Source organism: Hirundo rustica, chromosome 11 (assembly GCF_015227805.2).
Source record: "Hirundo rustica isolate bHirRus1 chromosome 11, bHirRus1.pri.v3, whole genome shotgun sequence".
NCBI lineage: Eukaryota > Metazoa > Chordata > Aves > Passeriformes > Hirundinidae > Hirundo > Hirundo rustica.
The window spans coordinates 7,442,444-7,458,107 of NC_053460.1; the positions used below are offsets into that span (position 1 = coordinate 7,442,444).

Genomic DNA, 15,664 nt, shown 5'->3' on the forward strand with positions numbered 1-15,664 from the left:
GGTAAGGAACAATCTGTCCCTGTTCTAGAGAGCTGTGCCCCAAGTGAATGGCAGATCAACCATATCTTCTCCCAAATCAAGTCATGCTTCAGTCACACCTTGCTGCAAAAACCATCTGTTGAAACTAACAGTGATCAAAAGGACAGCATGATGCCAAATGAGAACCTGGGCTACTGAACTTGCAAAAACATGAGAAAGTTACAAAAGTTACAAGAGACCTATTCCATCTTACATTCAAAGAATCCAGTACTGCTGAAATCACTCTCCTCTCACCTCAAGATAAGCCATGAATGCACTTTTAAAGACATCAAATGTTACAGAAACTCATTGCTTAAGCCTTCTGGCCTTCTAATCTGATTGAAATCGCTGCAGGATTGTACTGCTGCAGGAAAAAAAACTCAAAATTAAGTGGCCCAGCTGTCTGCTGGGAATTGAACTAAACCAGTTTCTAAAACTAGCTCAGTAGCATTCACTTCCTCCTAAGCACTCCTCTGCAGATAATGCTTTTCAGTCCACCCTGCAAGTCAGAGCTATTTTTAAAAAGGTCAAATAAAACAGAATTCTTGCCCAAATCACAAACATTTGGGTCTCAACATGCAGTTACTCTGCCTGCCATCTGAAAGCCCAGAGCCAAGTCAGTCAGCTTGGCTTCACGACCAAGCCATGAGTCACTGAATGAAAAGAGGAAAAAAAAAACTTCCATCAAGGGAGGAGAGAGCATCCGTGAGTAAATTACAACATACTCAGGCTTTCAGTGCAACAACTCTGAACACTGAATGTGTAAGTTTTCCTCCCCATCCCAATCAGTGTTCTACTGAATGCCCAAAAGTGGGAAGATTTAACCTGGAGAAGAAAGCTTTTCGTACCACCCTTCAGGAGCAGCAGTTAATCCTGATATTCAACTACAAAGTTAATACAGGACTCAGCTCAGAGCTGTATCTCATGACTTGGCAAATGAACCAGCAGGAGTATCAGACACACCCTGCAATTTCCAACACCACAGCAAACAGTAACATACACAAGAGCACAACAGAGCACAAACGCAAACGAGAAGAGAAACTCCAGTTCTCTTTCCCAAATTTATTTTGTAGCACTGTATAATTTTACTTACATGCTGTATTTCCTGCTGGCTGGCTCGGTAGTTTTTCTTGGTTAAATTGTCCACCAGGTAGCTGATTTGAGACAAGGCCAGCGAGAGCGAGTCAAGATTCATTGCTGGTTGGGGCGGAAGCAGGCGGCCGAGCCCGGCGCAAAATCACCATTATTCCCCTTTAGTCACCTCAGAGACAGGTCAATTTTTTTTCCCCCAATGAGCCTGTATCTGTTTCTGTGTTACTTGCTTCAGCTCTTCTTTCTCAGTTGTCTTTGTCTGTTCTGAAACATGGCACCTGGAAAACAGTATTAAATTAGATTTAAGTTCTCTAGCAATGCCACATAACCACGTTCACAAGAAAAATGAAGTAGCATTAAGTTTTTACAACACAAGCTCAGTTGTTCTTACACTACCTGACCACTTTTGTTTCTGCATTTTGCAGTCTGAAAGAGCCAGCAAACAGCTCAGTCAGAAGAATGATTTTCAGCATCGTGAGAAAGAAGAAAATTAGATGAATAATGAATAGGATACCACACAGCAACAATCAGAGGTCAGAATCATTCAAAGCATTAATCATAAATTAATATCGAAAATGCACTTTCACCATCTCTGCTGTATTTTGCCTCAGTACATCCAGGCAGTATTGCCTCAACCCCGTACACCAAAACAAGCAATTGTGAATGAGCAACACACAAAGAACTGCAATAAACTAACCCTAACATTTGGCTTATACTGAAACAGCTTTCCAGTGAGCTACAACAGCAGAGCTTGCCAGCTTAATAAATTTCTATGACAACACAAAACTTGGCACTTGACATCTCATCTGTTAAATTACAGATTGCCAGTGTGACAAAATTGCATCCCAAAGCGAGTCCTGCATATCCAACAGAATGAGGAGCCTCGAACGAAGCCCCAAGCTGCTCTGAGAAGCAGCACTGTGCATTAGCAGAGGTAGAATCAAGCTGGAGAGCCACTGCTTGGAAGCTCTACCTGATAAAAGCACAAAGGTCCCTGGGCTTCACGCCAAGAATCTGAAGATTCCTTTTTCAGAACAAAAACTATTGTTTTGCTGTCTTGGCTCCGTGGCGAAAACCACCAGCACAGGATTTCTGCCTCATGATGGAAATGGATGGCTCGGGTGATGTGTTCGCCTGGCACGCGGAACTGAGGGCAAACCAGCGCAGGGAGCATTCCTGCAGCAGCACAGCTCGGCACATCGGGCCTCCTGCTGCCAGCACCCAGGCTGTGCTGGGTACAAACAGATCTCTCCTTCCCATCTCCCTTTAAACAAAGGTCTTCACTGTGTAAGCAAGCACACTTGGAACCATAACTTATTTAACATCTGCCTACACTTCAAAACATCAGGAGCAGCAAATCCTATCAAATGCAATGAAGGCCATTCTGCTCTTTGAAAAAGTTTATTATATTACACAAATATATGGGTAAGTTATTTGTAAGAAAAGTCAAATCAATTGACTTCTAGACTTTCCTTATGCCATAGAAAACCCTGACTACTCAATGAAGGCATGCAAGATCCTTCTCATGCAATAAAACTTACATCTCACAAAGAATAAATTTTCAAGCAGTAATACTGAAAGTATTCCTCAATGACAAGACAGTTGGTCCCTGAAAGAATTTCAGGGCACATCTAAAACTGCAGTGAGAAGAATTACACAAAACTTCCATTTCTTTTTAGTACATCTGACAAGCTAGAACTCGTAACTTTTATATATAAAGATTTAAAAGGCCACTGACTGTGGAACATCTAGAAGGCAGGACTGGCACAAAACTTTAAAAAGATTTGCCAGTAGTACAGTACCTGACTTTTATTTTTTTAACTACCTTTAAATTACTCTTCTGGACTAACCTAGAAAATGTCACTGGGTTTGGCAAATACATGCCTTCCAAAACAGTATTACTGGCAGGGTTTAATGTACATGACCAGTATAAAGCTTCTGAAAAGCATTTGTCAAACATCAAGCACACAGACCTCGGCACAGTGCTTGCACTTACTAAAACCAGCAGTCAGCAAGGGGGATTCAGTCCCATCACAGCACCAGATTACAACAACCAGCCTGGAGAACTTACAGGCTGTTTGAACTGCCTACAGGACATAACATAAAGTTTCAACCTGATCGATTTTTAAGGCAAGAACAGAATTTCAGAGTTTGCCTCCTTTCAGGCCCCTAAGAAGAAAAAAAAAAATTTCTCTGGGCATTTTTCCTCATACCAATACAAACAACCCAGCAATCACACCTACTCCACCTAAAACCCAGGGGTTTTAGTACTGAAATTCTCAAGCTGGGCTCAAGCCTCCCTGCTGCCATGCAACACTCTGCAGAGCACTGACCATCCCTCTCTGTTGTCTCCCAAAAAAGCAGAGAATGCTTTGATTGTAGACAAGCAAAACAAGCTTTGCCACCTTCCAACTGCAAAATCTGGCAGTGCCACTGGACAATCTAAGCTGGAGGCAAAATGGGATTTTTCCTTTCAAGGAAGCCTCTCAAAGAAGAGCCTGAGCAAACATGGAGACTCGAGGAAGGAACACAATAGCTGAGGAAACAGCTTCCTATTTATGTTCTAAACATATGGCTTGCACCATGTGTATCCCGACACACAGCAAACCCTGACAGCTCCCAAGGACACAACATTAACCACACTTCAGAGGTTCAAATGATGCAACCAAACTCAGGAGACTACAGAGTAACCAAGGGAGCCTTGCCTGCAAAGCGGAACTGCACAGGTACCTCTCTGGTCATTCAGTGAAAGGCTAAAACTCAATTACTACAGCACTGATTAAGGAAGCTATGAATGCTATGTGAAGCAGGCTTTATTTTTAGATCCATACATCCTTAGTGGGAATGAATCTCCCTACATTGGCCTCAACAATTCAGGAACCTTTCAGTCCATGGGACAAACCTGCCATGCACAGTCAAGCCTGGCCTCAGCTACAGGGAGTTTATAAAAAAATTTTAGATTACCTGGCAAAATTAGCTACTTTCAGTCACAGATCCTATGACACAGCAATGGATTAAGATACCCGGCATGGGACTCAGGAGCTCTTACAATATTACTATTTTATACTGTGCAACACAACCCATTTTAAAGAGATAAAAAATATTTACCAAATTCTACAGCATTACACACCCAGAACACTTCCTAAGGAAAACAACAGCCCATCAGCAAAAAACATCTGGTATCTCTTTCAGTAGATCTTTTTTCAAGAGCAGAGTTATGTTGAATTTAAAACATAAATGCAATAAAATTTCAGGCAAGAATCCAAAAATCACAAAATAGAGAGGGCCCATGTGAAACCACCCATCAGGTGTGACCAGAGACAATCCCTACTAACCAGAAATCCCTAGAGAGTAACTAAGCCATGTTGTTGAAATTGACAAACCTTAAGTTTCCACAAACTCCGAAACACCCTTACAAAGAAAGTAATTTCAAAATCACTTTAAGATAACTTTGGATCTTTTTTCAGAATTTTGCAGAAGTAACTATTCCCACTGGATTTCAAGAGTTGTATGATTTCAGGGCACACGTGCTGCATGTGGAGGATAAAATAAATCAAGTGACACAAACAGCAAGTGTTTGCTGATTAGGTTCTAAACTCCTGCCACAAAACATCACATAAAACATGCTAAAGGGACCACTGCTAAACCTCCTCTCCAGAACAGTCCCTTACCCTCTTTTTAAACCCATGAACAAATACAAATAATGGAAGAGCACCACACCTCTCTGAAGGCCAACACTAGGAGGAATCCAAGGCATAAAGGTGGTTTTGAATCATACTATACTTTGTATTTCAGGATGTCTGCAACTTTGAAATCCACTGAGAAAAAAATCCCACAGTGGAAGTCACATTAGCAGTAAAACAAGCTCCCAATTCATTCGACTAGTTCAAATTCAGGTGTTTACAAACAGAAAAGACACCTGAACATTCCATACACTGGAAAGCTGCACCCAATTCTGATAAACTGGAAGTCACAAAGATGATTAGACACAGTAACTTTAGTTTACAGAGTGTGGCTGAACGAAGCACCTGTGTTGTTCCTATACACTCAGGCCAGTGAAGCTGCAGTTTGGAATCTACCTCAAACACATGAGATATGCATCAAACATGACATGGCTGCTTCAGGCATTTTCATATCTCAACCTGGACTGTTAAAAAAAAAATCAAACCAAGAAATTCTCACTTCCCAGTTCTTCTTCAGACAAACACTACAGAATAAAGTTTCTGCTGGAGAGAAGAAAAGGAGGGACTTGTTATTAAATGTTTCATGGCATTTTATCATCCAAAATGTGTTTTAAAACAGCTAAAATGCTACTCCAAAAGTCAAAGGAAAACTGCAGAATTCATACATCAGGGATGTTTATGGAACAAAAGAGAAATCTGGCTAAAACAGTGACGGCCTCAACCATGATTCTCAGTGATAACAATTCCCAACATGATTTAGTTATGTCCCATCCTGCAGCCTCAAAACATTACTGTCCTCTTTTGCTAAGTTGTGTTTCCACAGTTTCTCTTCCACTTACTCAGCTGAACACCAAGAGTAGCTATTTCAGCCTACATCAAAAACCTAGAAACACTATATAGGATAAACAGGACAAGGTCTTTCTTCAAAAAGAGACACAGGTAGGCAGCAAACTGGCTGTGAGTTTGGTTTGGAGACACCAGGCCAACAGCATCAACAGTTAAGAGCGAACTTAAAAGGGCCGAAAGACTCAAAATAACAAACACGAAAAGGGCAGACCAGTCTACTACTAAGTTTATTTCCTGTTTAATAAGAGAGTCACCCCACCTGGACTCATCCTGCCCAGAATTTTAGCCAACGCCAAAGTAGTTACCTTAGAAACAGGAATCAGTTGGGTACACTAAGAAGGACTTGTCAGAGTCACACCTGTTTTGTTACCTGCTTAAAAAAAGTTTCTGAGAGCAGTTGCCATGCTTCCGTGCAACAAGTGGGATTCAGAAACAATCTGAGTACGTGGTGGACTAACAGACTAGTGTTGTATTTTCAGTATTACCTCACTTCTGTCGTAAATACAGTCTAAATTGTTTGTGGTTTGTTGAAATTAAACTCTGAATACTCACTGGCCTTCCTGTATAAGGAGTAAATGGTGCTAATCCAAGCTAGGAAACTATTGTAAAGGAGCTCTTGTACCGATACAGCATCTGTCGGAACACCCAACTGTTGCTATTTCTAGTTCAGAATTATACAAGACCATTTCACTGGGCAGCGCTTTCTTAACTGGAGGACAGCAAGGAGAAGGATTTCTCTCCTGTGGTCTGCAAGAATGTTATGTCACCGGATTATTTACTACAGCTCACTTTTTCCGTATTTTCTGCGGGCAAGTCACAACAACACCAATCTCCTACGGAGGCCGCCAAGCCCGGCCGGGGCAGGCCCGGCCCGGACTCCTCAAAGCTCCACCTGTCACCACCGGCGTTACACAAGCGAAGGGGGAGAAATGAGCACAGCTCCAGAGCTGGCGGTTTCCCCGCCACCTCGCGACGCTGCCGCCGGGAACCGGGAACACCCGCGGCTCCCGCCCCGGACCCTGCGGAGGTCCCTCTGTCGCTCAGGAAGGGCCGCAGGACCGAGGAGTGCGGGGAGAGAGGGCCGCGGGCCCCACCGCTGCCTCTCGCACACCCCGGAGGGCGGCCCGGCCGCACGGGTGCCTCGCCCGACCCCGCTGCCCCCAGCGCAAGCCGGCCCGGCCCCGCTGCCTCCGGCCCCGTCCCCACAGCCACTCCCCTCGCCCCGAAGCCCGCAGTGCCCCCACAGCCACCCGGAGTCCCTCCCGTGGGCCCGGGCGGGCGCCGCTCCCACCTCAGCGGTGTCGTGAGGGCCGGGCCGGGGCCGCTCGCGCGCTTCTCTCGCGCCGCCGCCGTTCCGATACAAAATGGCGGATGGGGTCGCGCGCTCGCGCCGCGGCCTTTCCCCTCCCCCGTCCTCTCGCGGGGGGGGACGCGGGGGGAGCGGAGGGGCGGAATGCGCGCGGAGCTGCCGCGCCTCCGCGAGGGGCCTTGACCCAATCAGAGTGCGGGGCTGCGTGGAGCCGGCCAATCAGCGCCGTGCGACCTCGGGGGAGGGCGTCCTGCCGCCCTCCGCGCGGAGCCTGAGCCGCGCGCCATTGGCCGGGAGGGGCCGAAATCCTTCCTACTCTCTCAGCCAATCAGAGTTCCGTAGCCCTCGCGGTATGCGCGTGCGCGCCGATAGCCAACCCGCGCTGCCGAGGCCGGCCAATGAGCGAGCGGCGTGGCGCGGGGCGGGGCGGGAAGGGGAAGTGGCGGGCGGTGCCAAAGGGCGCGCGGAGTCATGGCGGGGGGGGCGTGTAACTCCTCCGAGTGGTGCGGCCCGCCCCTCTCTGTTCCCTCCCTCCCTCCCGTCGATGGTACCACCCCGGGAACGGTTTTCCCCCCCGCGCAGCGCCGTGGTACAGGTCCATGAATTGGAGTCTCCTCCCCCGCGCTGCCTTGGTACGGCCCAGACGCTCTTCCCTCACGACATGGTGGCTGTGGGTCCGTCAGAGCGCCAGGCCGGGGCCCCGCACGCTCCAGGGACGAGCTTTCCTTTCTAAGGAAATCCTATCTCCTTTTGCACCCTCCTGGATGGCCGGCCTCAGTCCCGAAGAGAGAACTCCCTTCAGTTCCTTCCCGCCCGTCTCAGCCACACCACACCCGCCTGCTGGAGCCGGGGTCGACATCGGGGTGCCACATCAGGACCGGGGCCCACAGAGCCTCCCCTGGCATCCCCCGGCCCTGGGCGCGAAGGTACCCCGGAGGATGAGGACCTGAGGAAGGCGGTGGGACGTCCCAGCTCCACACCATCCATCCATCGGAGAGCTGGGATCGAATTTCAGGATATGGCTTTATCCCTGTATCCCACCCGGGAGCATCTCGCACAGAAACCACCTCGTGCTGGCCTGACACACGCATCACAATGTCACTTTTATTGAGTACCCTCCACTTTCTGCATGTACAAAATACATGTTAAAAGGCCCGTGTTTGTAAACAGGGGAGCAGTAAGGCAAACAGGAACAGCCAGAGCACGTCCAGACCTGCCCTCAGCCACAGGGACACTGTGGGAGCACCAGGGGAGCCCAGGTGTTTCCCAGGTGACATGAGACACTGTGTCCTCCTCCAGTTCTGCCAAGGGACTTCCTCATGCCTAGCACACCTTCGAGAAAGCCAGGGCTACAAGACCCACCAGGTACTAAATCTTTTCATCTTCATGCAGGGTGGGTACTGGAAGGCATTTTGGCATTGGCATCTGCTGAGCATCTCTGCTGGGCTCCATGGGAGGTGGCTCTGTGCTCCCCACATCCAGGACAACCAGACAACTTTATGCCAAAGGGACCCCCAGCTCCTGCTCACAGGCAGGAGCCTGGCAAAGGGGCTTGGGACGTAGCTGATGCCATACAAGGGGGGGTTTGGTGGAGCCTGGTTTTGTCAAAAGATGATGGCACAGATGCTGGAGATGCCTTGGGAGAGGCAGGAGGAATCTGTGCCTTCACAGCATCCCTCAAACATTCCTGCTGTGCTTGGGGCTTTTCTTCCTCCTCCACCTGGGTCCCCCTGTCCTAAGCAGCAATGGGGTGGTCTCCATTTACACTCAGTGTTAGTAAGGAAAAGACCAAACGTTTCCATGTGGGAAGCACCCAAGTGCTGTCACCCCTCCTGCAGCCTCTGGTTGCAGCAGGACAGAGCCACACTGAGAAGTTTTTCTCAGAAATTTGCCCTAAACCAGGACAGAAGTATAGGAGCACAAGTCATGGTTCTCCTTCCCACCACAACAGCCTGTGCTGCTTCCAGAAGATGCAGGAGGTGCAGGGCCAGGTTTTGCACAAATCTGGGCTGAACCCTCGTCACAGATGCATCAACAGCTACACCTGAATTCCTCCCTCCCCAAGGGTTTTAGAAGCCAAACAAGATAAAAAGAAACCCAGAACAAGAAAACTCTGCTGTTGAGGTTTAACGCCCACAACCAAATCTGCAGCTGGGGGAACTGCTCAACCCAGAAAAAGCAGGAATGAAACTATCATCCAGACAGGCAACAGAGGGACAGCCCAGAGCAACACCAGCCATAGAGAGTGTAAATGACCAAGAGAACAATGTAAAACAAATTAATACTGACTGTTTTATCCCAAAAGCATCCCTTAAAACTTGGCCCAGTCCCATTTCCTGGACACCTGGAAGAACGGGATTGTCAATCTGGAGAAGAGCTTTGCTCTGTTGTAGTGTCTTCAGTAGGTCGATGCAGTCATAGCAGCCTCTCTACTGAGTGAGCAACCCCTGGCAAGGAAAACATTGCCCTGGCATGTCCCTACCCCAGGGTCATTCTGATCCTCAAAAGAAAAAACCCAAACAAGCTGAAGATTTTGTAACACAAAGTGCAATCCCCCAGGCAGAGGGAGATGTGAGAGTAGGGGCAGGAGACTGGCAGGAAACCAGAGTTCAAACCAAACACTGACACAGAATAGGACTGTAGGGTGTCTCCCCGTCTGATAAACATGATTACTATTTCCTTTTATGTAGAACACTGCTTCTCTCCCCAAAGTTGGGAGAAGGCTTTGTAGCTGTGGAGAGGAGCTCCACCAGCACAAGGGTACACAGATGAGAGCAGCACGGCTTTGCAAACCCCAACCATGACCCCTTAGTGATGTCTAAGAGAGTGATGTGTGCCCCGAGGGGCAGAAAGAGCTTGCCCTGGATGACAAGCCCCCTTGTAGTGTTGCTCTGGCTTCACCAGGAACTGAGAAAAGCCTGACTGCCTGGTGCCTTAAGACAATGAGATACAAACCACCACAGGGCTTGTTCAGCCAAGCCCCAAGCCACAACGGCTCTCTTGGATCTTCCCAACACACCAACATGTTTTCTTCCCACTTCCCTTTGGTCCTAGGGGAAATCTCCATCCCCTCAGCAGCAGCAGTGCAGTCCAGCCTGGAGGAGTCAGGCTGTTAGATCCACGAAGATGGCATTGGCAGTGGTCTGTCCAAAGATGAAGGCTCCAAGGGTGACCATGAACACCCCGTAGCTGACCTGGGCCCACCAGCTGTGGATGCAGGAGGACAGGGCATATTTAGAGGGGTCCTTCACCCCAATATCCACAAGGGGAATAGGGGAGGCACATTTCAGTTACCTGATTGCTCGGGTTTCTTGGATCTCAGAGAGCTTGGCTTGAATCAGGCAGAGCCCTGAAAGGCAGGGGGGCCAAATTACAACTAGATGAGGACTGTCCACCGGGGTCTGAACAGACACTCCATAAAACAGGGAGCTGCACTCCCTGTTACAGAGCACCAAGTCCAGCCAAAATAGTTGGGCTGCTGACTGGCCTCGCACCACATTTTTGTCCTCCTCTAAAAATCTCTGTATTCCTTTGTTTCCATCCTGCCCCTCCCTCTTTGAGACACAAGACCATGAGACTTTTGTCAGCCCCTGAGCATCCCAGGATGCCCTACCTGGGAAGACAAAGATGAAGCAGGCGGCCAAGCCCCCAATGACAGAGATGACTTTGCCAATATCAGGGATGAAAAGAGCCAAAAGGAGTGTCAGAAGGAACCAGCTGATGGTCTGAAGCAGGCGTCTCCTCCGCTCCCGAACCACATCCTCCTCCACTGTGATCCCGGTATAGCGGAGCCAGAGACCCTCCAAGACAGCCCTGTGGGCACAGACCCAGGATAGAGAGGTTTCCTCGTGCTGCTCCTCCTTCCCACACCAATCCCATCTCTCCCACTGCTCACCGGCCACAGAAGTGCAGGATGGGGTAGGACGTCAGCACACAGAGGATGATGAAAGCCCGGGCGAGGGCAACAGGGATGTCATTGGAGGGGTAGGACATCAAGACATCCTGCTCCACACCAGCTCCAAAGGTAAGGAAGCCACAGATGCCTGCCAGGAAGGAACCAGTCAGCAGGGGACAGGGACAAGTCTCCTGAACATCTGTTTGAAGGACCAGACTTGGATGGATATGGCACAGGGCACATCGCAGAGGTGTTCAATGGACTCTCCTCCCTTTTCCCTCTGACCCTTGCTGGCCTGGGGGTCCCTGCCCTCCTGAAGCTCACAGCCACTCCAAGAACTGTGCCACACTCACACGGTGTCCCCTCACTTACCAGTGCCTGTGTAGACGAAGAGAGCAATCACCATGGCTGCTGTCACCACTGCCCCCCAGGTCTTCACCTCTGGCTGCTTCATGCTGTTAAAGACGGGCACGCTGCTCACATGGCACTGCCAGGACACAGAGACAGTAGGGATACATGATGGGCTGAACCATGTGGCATCCTACTCGTGATATTCTGCATTTGTTGTGATATTGTGACCCCCCGGTTTGTCACTGGAGAAGAAAAGGGGGAGGAAAGGCTGCCCTGTACATCCTAACTGGGATGAAATTGTTCTATCTCCATCCAGAGGTGGTGAGATGTTAAAAAAGCTTCAGTTTCCTTGCCAAGCATGTGCAGCTGTGCACATGGGCAGAGACCAAGACGATCACACAGGCAGGGTTTTAGTCTGCCACCCAAGCAACTACAGATGGAAGGGGAGAGCCAAGCTTGTGGCCTTACCTGGAACCCAAAGCAGATGGTGGGCATGGCATTGAAGACAGCTGTCCAGGTGGAGGGGCTGGCAGGAGAGAAACACCCATCAGTCAGACCAGAATCCCCTGTGACCCCCATCCAGTGCCCCAGGGGAGGATGAGCTGGGAGTGCTCAGTGTCTTTGCCATTACTGCATCCCCCCACCCAGGATGATGCCATTGCATGGAATGAGCTTTTCCTGCGACCTGGTACTCCCTGAAGACCAGGGCCTTTCACTGAGATGGAAGCAGCCAAACCTGAGCATACAAAAGTAAAAGTATCAGTAAAAAATATGGATCTGGTTGGGCAGCACAAAAAACTGGTCTAACCTTTGCTCTGCCATAAAATTCCTGCATTGTATCCAAAAATATATACTGTGAGGAAGGGAATAAGCCATAGTGGTTGTGCTGGCCAAGGAAATAACCAAAATCATCCAAATACAGACACAGCCCTTGTTGCTGGGTGAGCACAAGCACTGCACAGGGAATCCGGGCCTGGATATGTCAGAGATAAAAGCCAATCGGTGCTGATCAAAACCTGTGATGGAGCCATGGGGACCTTTACGAGCTCCTTTTCCTCCTCTTCACCACCTGCTCCACTGAAACATGCAGACGTGCAGCCACTTGGGAGCTTCTGGCAGCAACATGCAGAGTCCACAGGACAAGGGATGGGACTGATGAAAGATTCATCCCCTGCCTTTGCAGCCCTCGCCCCCACAGCCCTGCCTGGTTCTGCAGTTCTGTGATGGCACCGACAGCATCGTGTCTCTTGCTCTCACCTGGTGGGGATCTCCACAGGCACCAGCTCCTTGTCAGGCCAGATGTACTTGATGATAATGACTGCTGTGACGTACCATGTGCCAATCACACTGAGGGAGCTGTGAGAGCAGATAGGAGGCTGTGAGTGCTTTCCTCCCCACTTCATGGAGGGTCTCCTCCCAGCTTCTCCATCCCCACCTTTTACCCTGCACAGCCCAGCCTACCCCCCTCCTGCCTATCAGATCCATTTTTGCTCTCCCTTCCCATGGAAATATACCAGGAAATGTCACCCGCTGTCCCCCAGGCAGGTGTCAACACAATTCTGTTGCATTTGGGGGTTATCCTATGCTTCTGTGAGTGGCAAGCCTGCCAGACTTGGGTTTGGGCTGGAGAAAGAGGCGAGTGTTGAAGCAGTGACACTCCTTGGTGCCCCTGGTCCAGCTCCAGCAGCCAGATCCCACCAAGATTCTTGGTGGAGCAAGGCTGGCCTGCAGACCACCCAGCCTAGGAACACTTATTGGCTCTCCTTTCTGCTGGACTGCCAACTCCAAAGATAGGAGACAATGTAGTTGAAAGCAGCATTCCCTGCTTCCTCCAGCATGCAGAAGGGAAGGACACAAGCCCTGAAGCACAACACTGTGGCTGCACGGTGCTCAGCCGCTTCTCCGCTTCCCAGACAGAGAAACTGAGGCATGGGAAGGCAGATGATGAGTGGGCAGATATGGCACTAGAACTACAGCTTTTCCAGTCCCTGTCCTCTGCAACTGTGCTTAGGTGGGTGCTGGCTGGCCCACCCCAACTGCCAGCCCGAGAGGGCTCTTCCCACCCACCTGGCATATTTCTGGAAGCCAATCTCTTTGGGGATGGAGAGGGGCAGGATGAGGAGGAAGGCGGTGAGGCTGATGGTGAACTTGCGGTCTGTGTACCAGCGGCTGCTCCCAACTTCCTCAGGCTCCTTCACCAGAGCAGCAATAACTGTGGGGACAACCGAGATGGTCAGCTTGGCTGACCATCCAGCTGAAGGGACAGCAACTGGTTATTATTTGTTCCATGGGACGCTCTTACTCTTGTCCTCCTGGTCTCCAATGATGATAAGGAAGGCGATGCAGGTGCCAAAGGTGTAGACAGCGATGGCCACCTCGCACAGCACACCAGGCACCTTCCCGCAGACAGCCCACACAACCTCCTGGTAGGTGCGCTCGTTGCTGGCCTGTGAGCAGTAGGCCAGGATGACCAAGCCTCCAATGATGAAGATCAGCATGCACTGGAATGGGAGAGAGACAGGGAGGGGACACTGAGCCAACAACATGGCAAAGTCCCTGAGCCACCCCAAGCAGCCACCCCTGAATACACTGAGCATCTCTGGTGCACCTCACCTAAAAGAGCTTCTTCTTAGAAGTCTGGTCCTCCCCAAGCCCTTTCTGGGGCACCACATGTCCCTCCCATGCACCCTCCCAGGATGGCACAGGGGACTGTCCCTTCCCCACTCTCTCACCATCTGCAGGCTGATGCCTGCAGCCACGCCGCCAGCCATGCTGAAGGCAGCAGGGAAGTTGAGCAGCCCAGCCCCGAGGGCAGCGTTGACCACAATGAAGACAGCTCCCAGAGCTGACGTTGTCCCCAGACCATTTCCTTGGCTCTCTGAATTTTTGGGCACCGTCTCCACACTAGGGCTCTGCAGGAGCCTGGCCCGTTCTCCAGCATCGTCGCTCCACTCCCAATCCTTGTAGTCACTGTTGATGCTCCCAGTGCCCTGAGCCATTGTCCCTCCTCAGGTGGCACACGCCACCATCCGCGTCCCACTAATGGTCCTGCACCAGGCTCAGCCGGGCACCTCGAGGAGGGTCCTCAGCCAACGCTGGCTCCATCAGGCAGGAAGGGCAGCAAACAGACAGGCTGGAATGCAGCAACAGGGCAGTCAGACACTTCCCTACTCCTACAAGGGGATGAAGAATGACACTGTTAAGTGTTAGTTAAATTATATTAACAAGGAACAATCTGGGCATCAGGTGGAGGCACAGGGGAACTGAGTTCCCTGGGTCTTAACTTGGGGGGGTCACACCACACCCACACCAACAGAGATTTAGCAGAACTCACCTCTTGTCCCTCACATCAAGGGAGAGGACACAATTGCTGCCGGATGGGGGACTGAACCCTGGCTGTGGGGCTGAGGAGCTGCAGCCTTACAGCAGGACTCGCCTTTCTGTGAGCATGGGACCCAGTGTCATGGCTCACTTCCTGATTTCCAAACCTAATTTCTGCAAGGTCTGCAAGAGCAGCTGTGCACGTGCTCCTGAGTAAAGGGCAAGGCTGGGTTCAACAGGAATGACCTGTGTGCAGCAGAAATACTGTGTCAACAGGAAAAGCAGGACTGGCCCCTTCCAGTGCACCCCCAGGGTGACAACCAGCAGGAGACGGTGTCTCAGAAGCTTTTGGATTTGAAGATCTGGTGTTTGCAGCATCACAGCCTTTGGGGGTTGGAAAGTCCAAATCTCATCCCAGTGCCTCCAAGCTGGAGGAGATCGACCCTCACAACCTGGCAGGATTTTGCAGGAATCTACATGACCACGAGAAATCTCTTTTCAATGAATGTGTTTTTTATTCCTACAGAACATCTATAGACTTTCTGCCCAGCTCACTCCTTGCTTCTGGGCTATTTAAACTCCATGCTTGTGCTATGAATCCCCTGTACAGATTTCTGGAGAAGGGGAGGGAGGGCCACCCTGTGCTCCATGGGTAGGAGCATGGAGGGGCCAGGCCGGTGGGTCCGCGTGGGCTGAAGTTCCCACCCGGCCCAGGATGCTTCAGGGGGTACATGCTTCTCCCGCGGCCTGGGGGAGGATGCTGAGGAGCGTCCTTTCCCTCCAGGCAAAGCCGCCATACTCTGGCAGCCAGAAACCCTTAGAGCAGGCGCTTCCCCGAGGCTGACTCGACAGACCCGCGGCCCCGCTCGAGCCCCGGCGGCGCCCCTCGCCCGGAGGAGCAAGGCCCGGAGCCGGTGACGGTCAAACCGCGTTCGCAGGGGATGCACAGACTCCTGCCCTAGCCGGTCTCTGGGCTCCCCGCGTGTGTCCCCCCGGTCCGTCAGTATCCCGTCCCCACTCACCAGGCGGGAAGCACGCCCTGCTCCGCTCTCTTCGGCCCCGGCCCCAGCCGAGCTCGGCGGCAGCGGCGGCGCGGCGGCGGCGGCCCCGCCCTGCCCGCTGCACGCCGGGGGTTGTAGTCCAGCCCCG

At 50.9% G+C, this 15,664-nt stretch overlaps 2 protein-coding genes across 11 annotated transcripts in view; both read right to left on the reverse strand.

The window, feature by feature from the left end:
- CNOT1 (CCR4-NOT transcription complex subunit 1) overlaps nt 1-7,064 on the reverse strand; it is a 55,001-nt gene extending 47,937 nt beyond the window's left edge. For all 8 annotated transcript variants that reach the window (XM_040075798.2, XM_058422164.1, XM_040075795.1 and 5 more), the window contains exons 1-2: nt 6,931-7,064; nt 1,112-1,388 (exon numbers count right to left, since the gene is read on the reverse strand). In XM_040075798.2, coding sequence (XP_039931732.1) covers nt 1,112-1,213 — 102 coding nt within the window. In that variant the 5' untranslated portion in view covers nt 1,214-1,388; nt 6,931-7,064. The remainder of the gene's footprint in view (nt 1-1,111; nt 1,389-6,930) is intronic.
- A 958-nt stretch (nt 7,065-8,022) lies between these two features.
- Nucleotides 8,023-15,613, reverse strand: SLC38A7 (solute carrier family 38 member 7). 3 transcript variants are annotated; one of them, XM_040075502.2, is made up of 11 exons: nt 15,538-15,613; nt 13,927-14,367; nt 13,497-13,695; nt 13,262-13,406; nt 12,452-12,550; nt 11,663-11,720; nt 11,216-11,330; nt 10,844-10,991; nt 10,562-10,761; nt 10,243-10,297; nt 8,023-10,155 (listed from the first exon to the last, which is right to left on the reverse strand). In XM_040075502.2, the coding sequence occupies exons 2-11, from the start codon at nt 14,191-14,193 to the stop codon at nt 10,053-10,055; spliced, it is 1,389 nt and encodes a 462-aa protein (XP_039931436.1). In that variant the 5' UTR covers nt 14,194-14,367; nt 15,538-15,613; the 3' UTR covers nt 8,023-10,052. The 3 variants fall into 3 exon arrangements, with proteins under 3 accessions (XP_039931436.1, XP_039931438.1, XP_058278101.1); XM_040075504.1 differs by having other exon boundaries at nt 13,927-14,327; nt 15,538-15,612; XM_058422118.1 differs by lacking the exon at nt 15,538-15,613 and adding an exon at nt 14,529-14,746.
- Between the last annotated feature and the right edge of the window lie 51 nt (nt 15,614-15,664).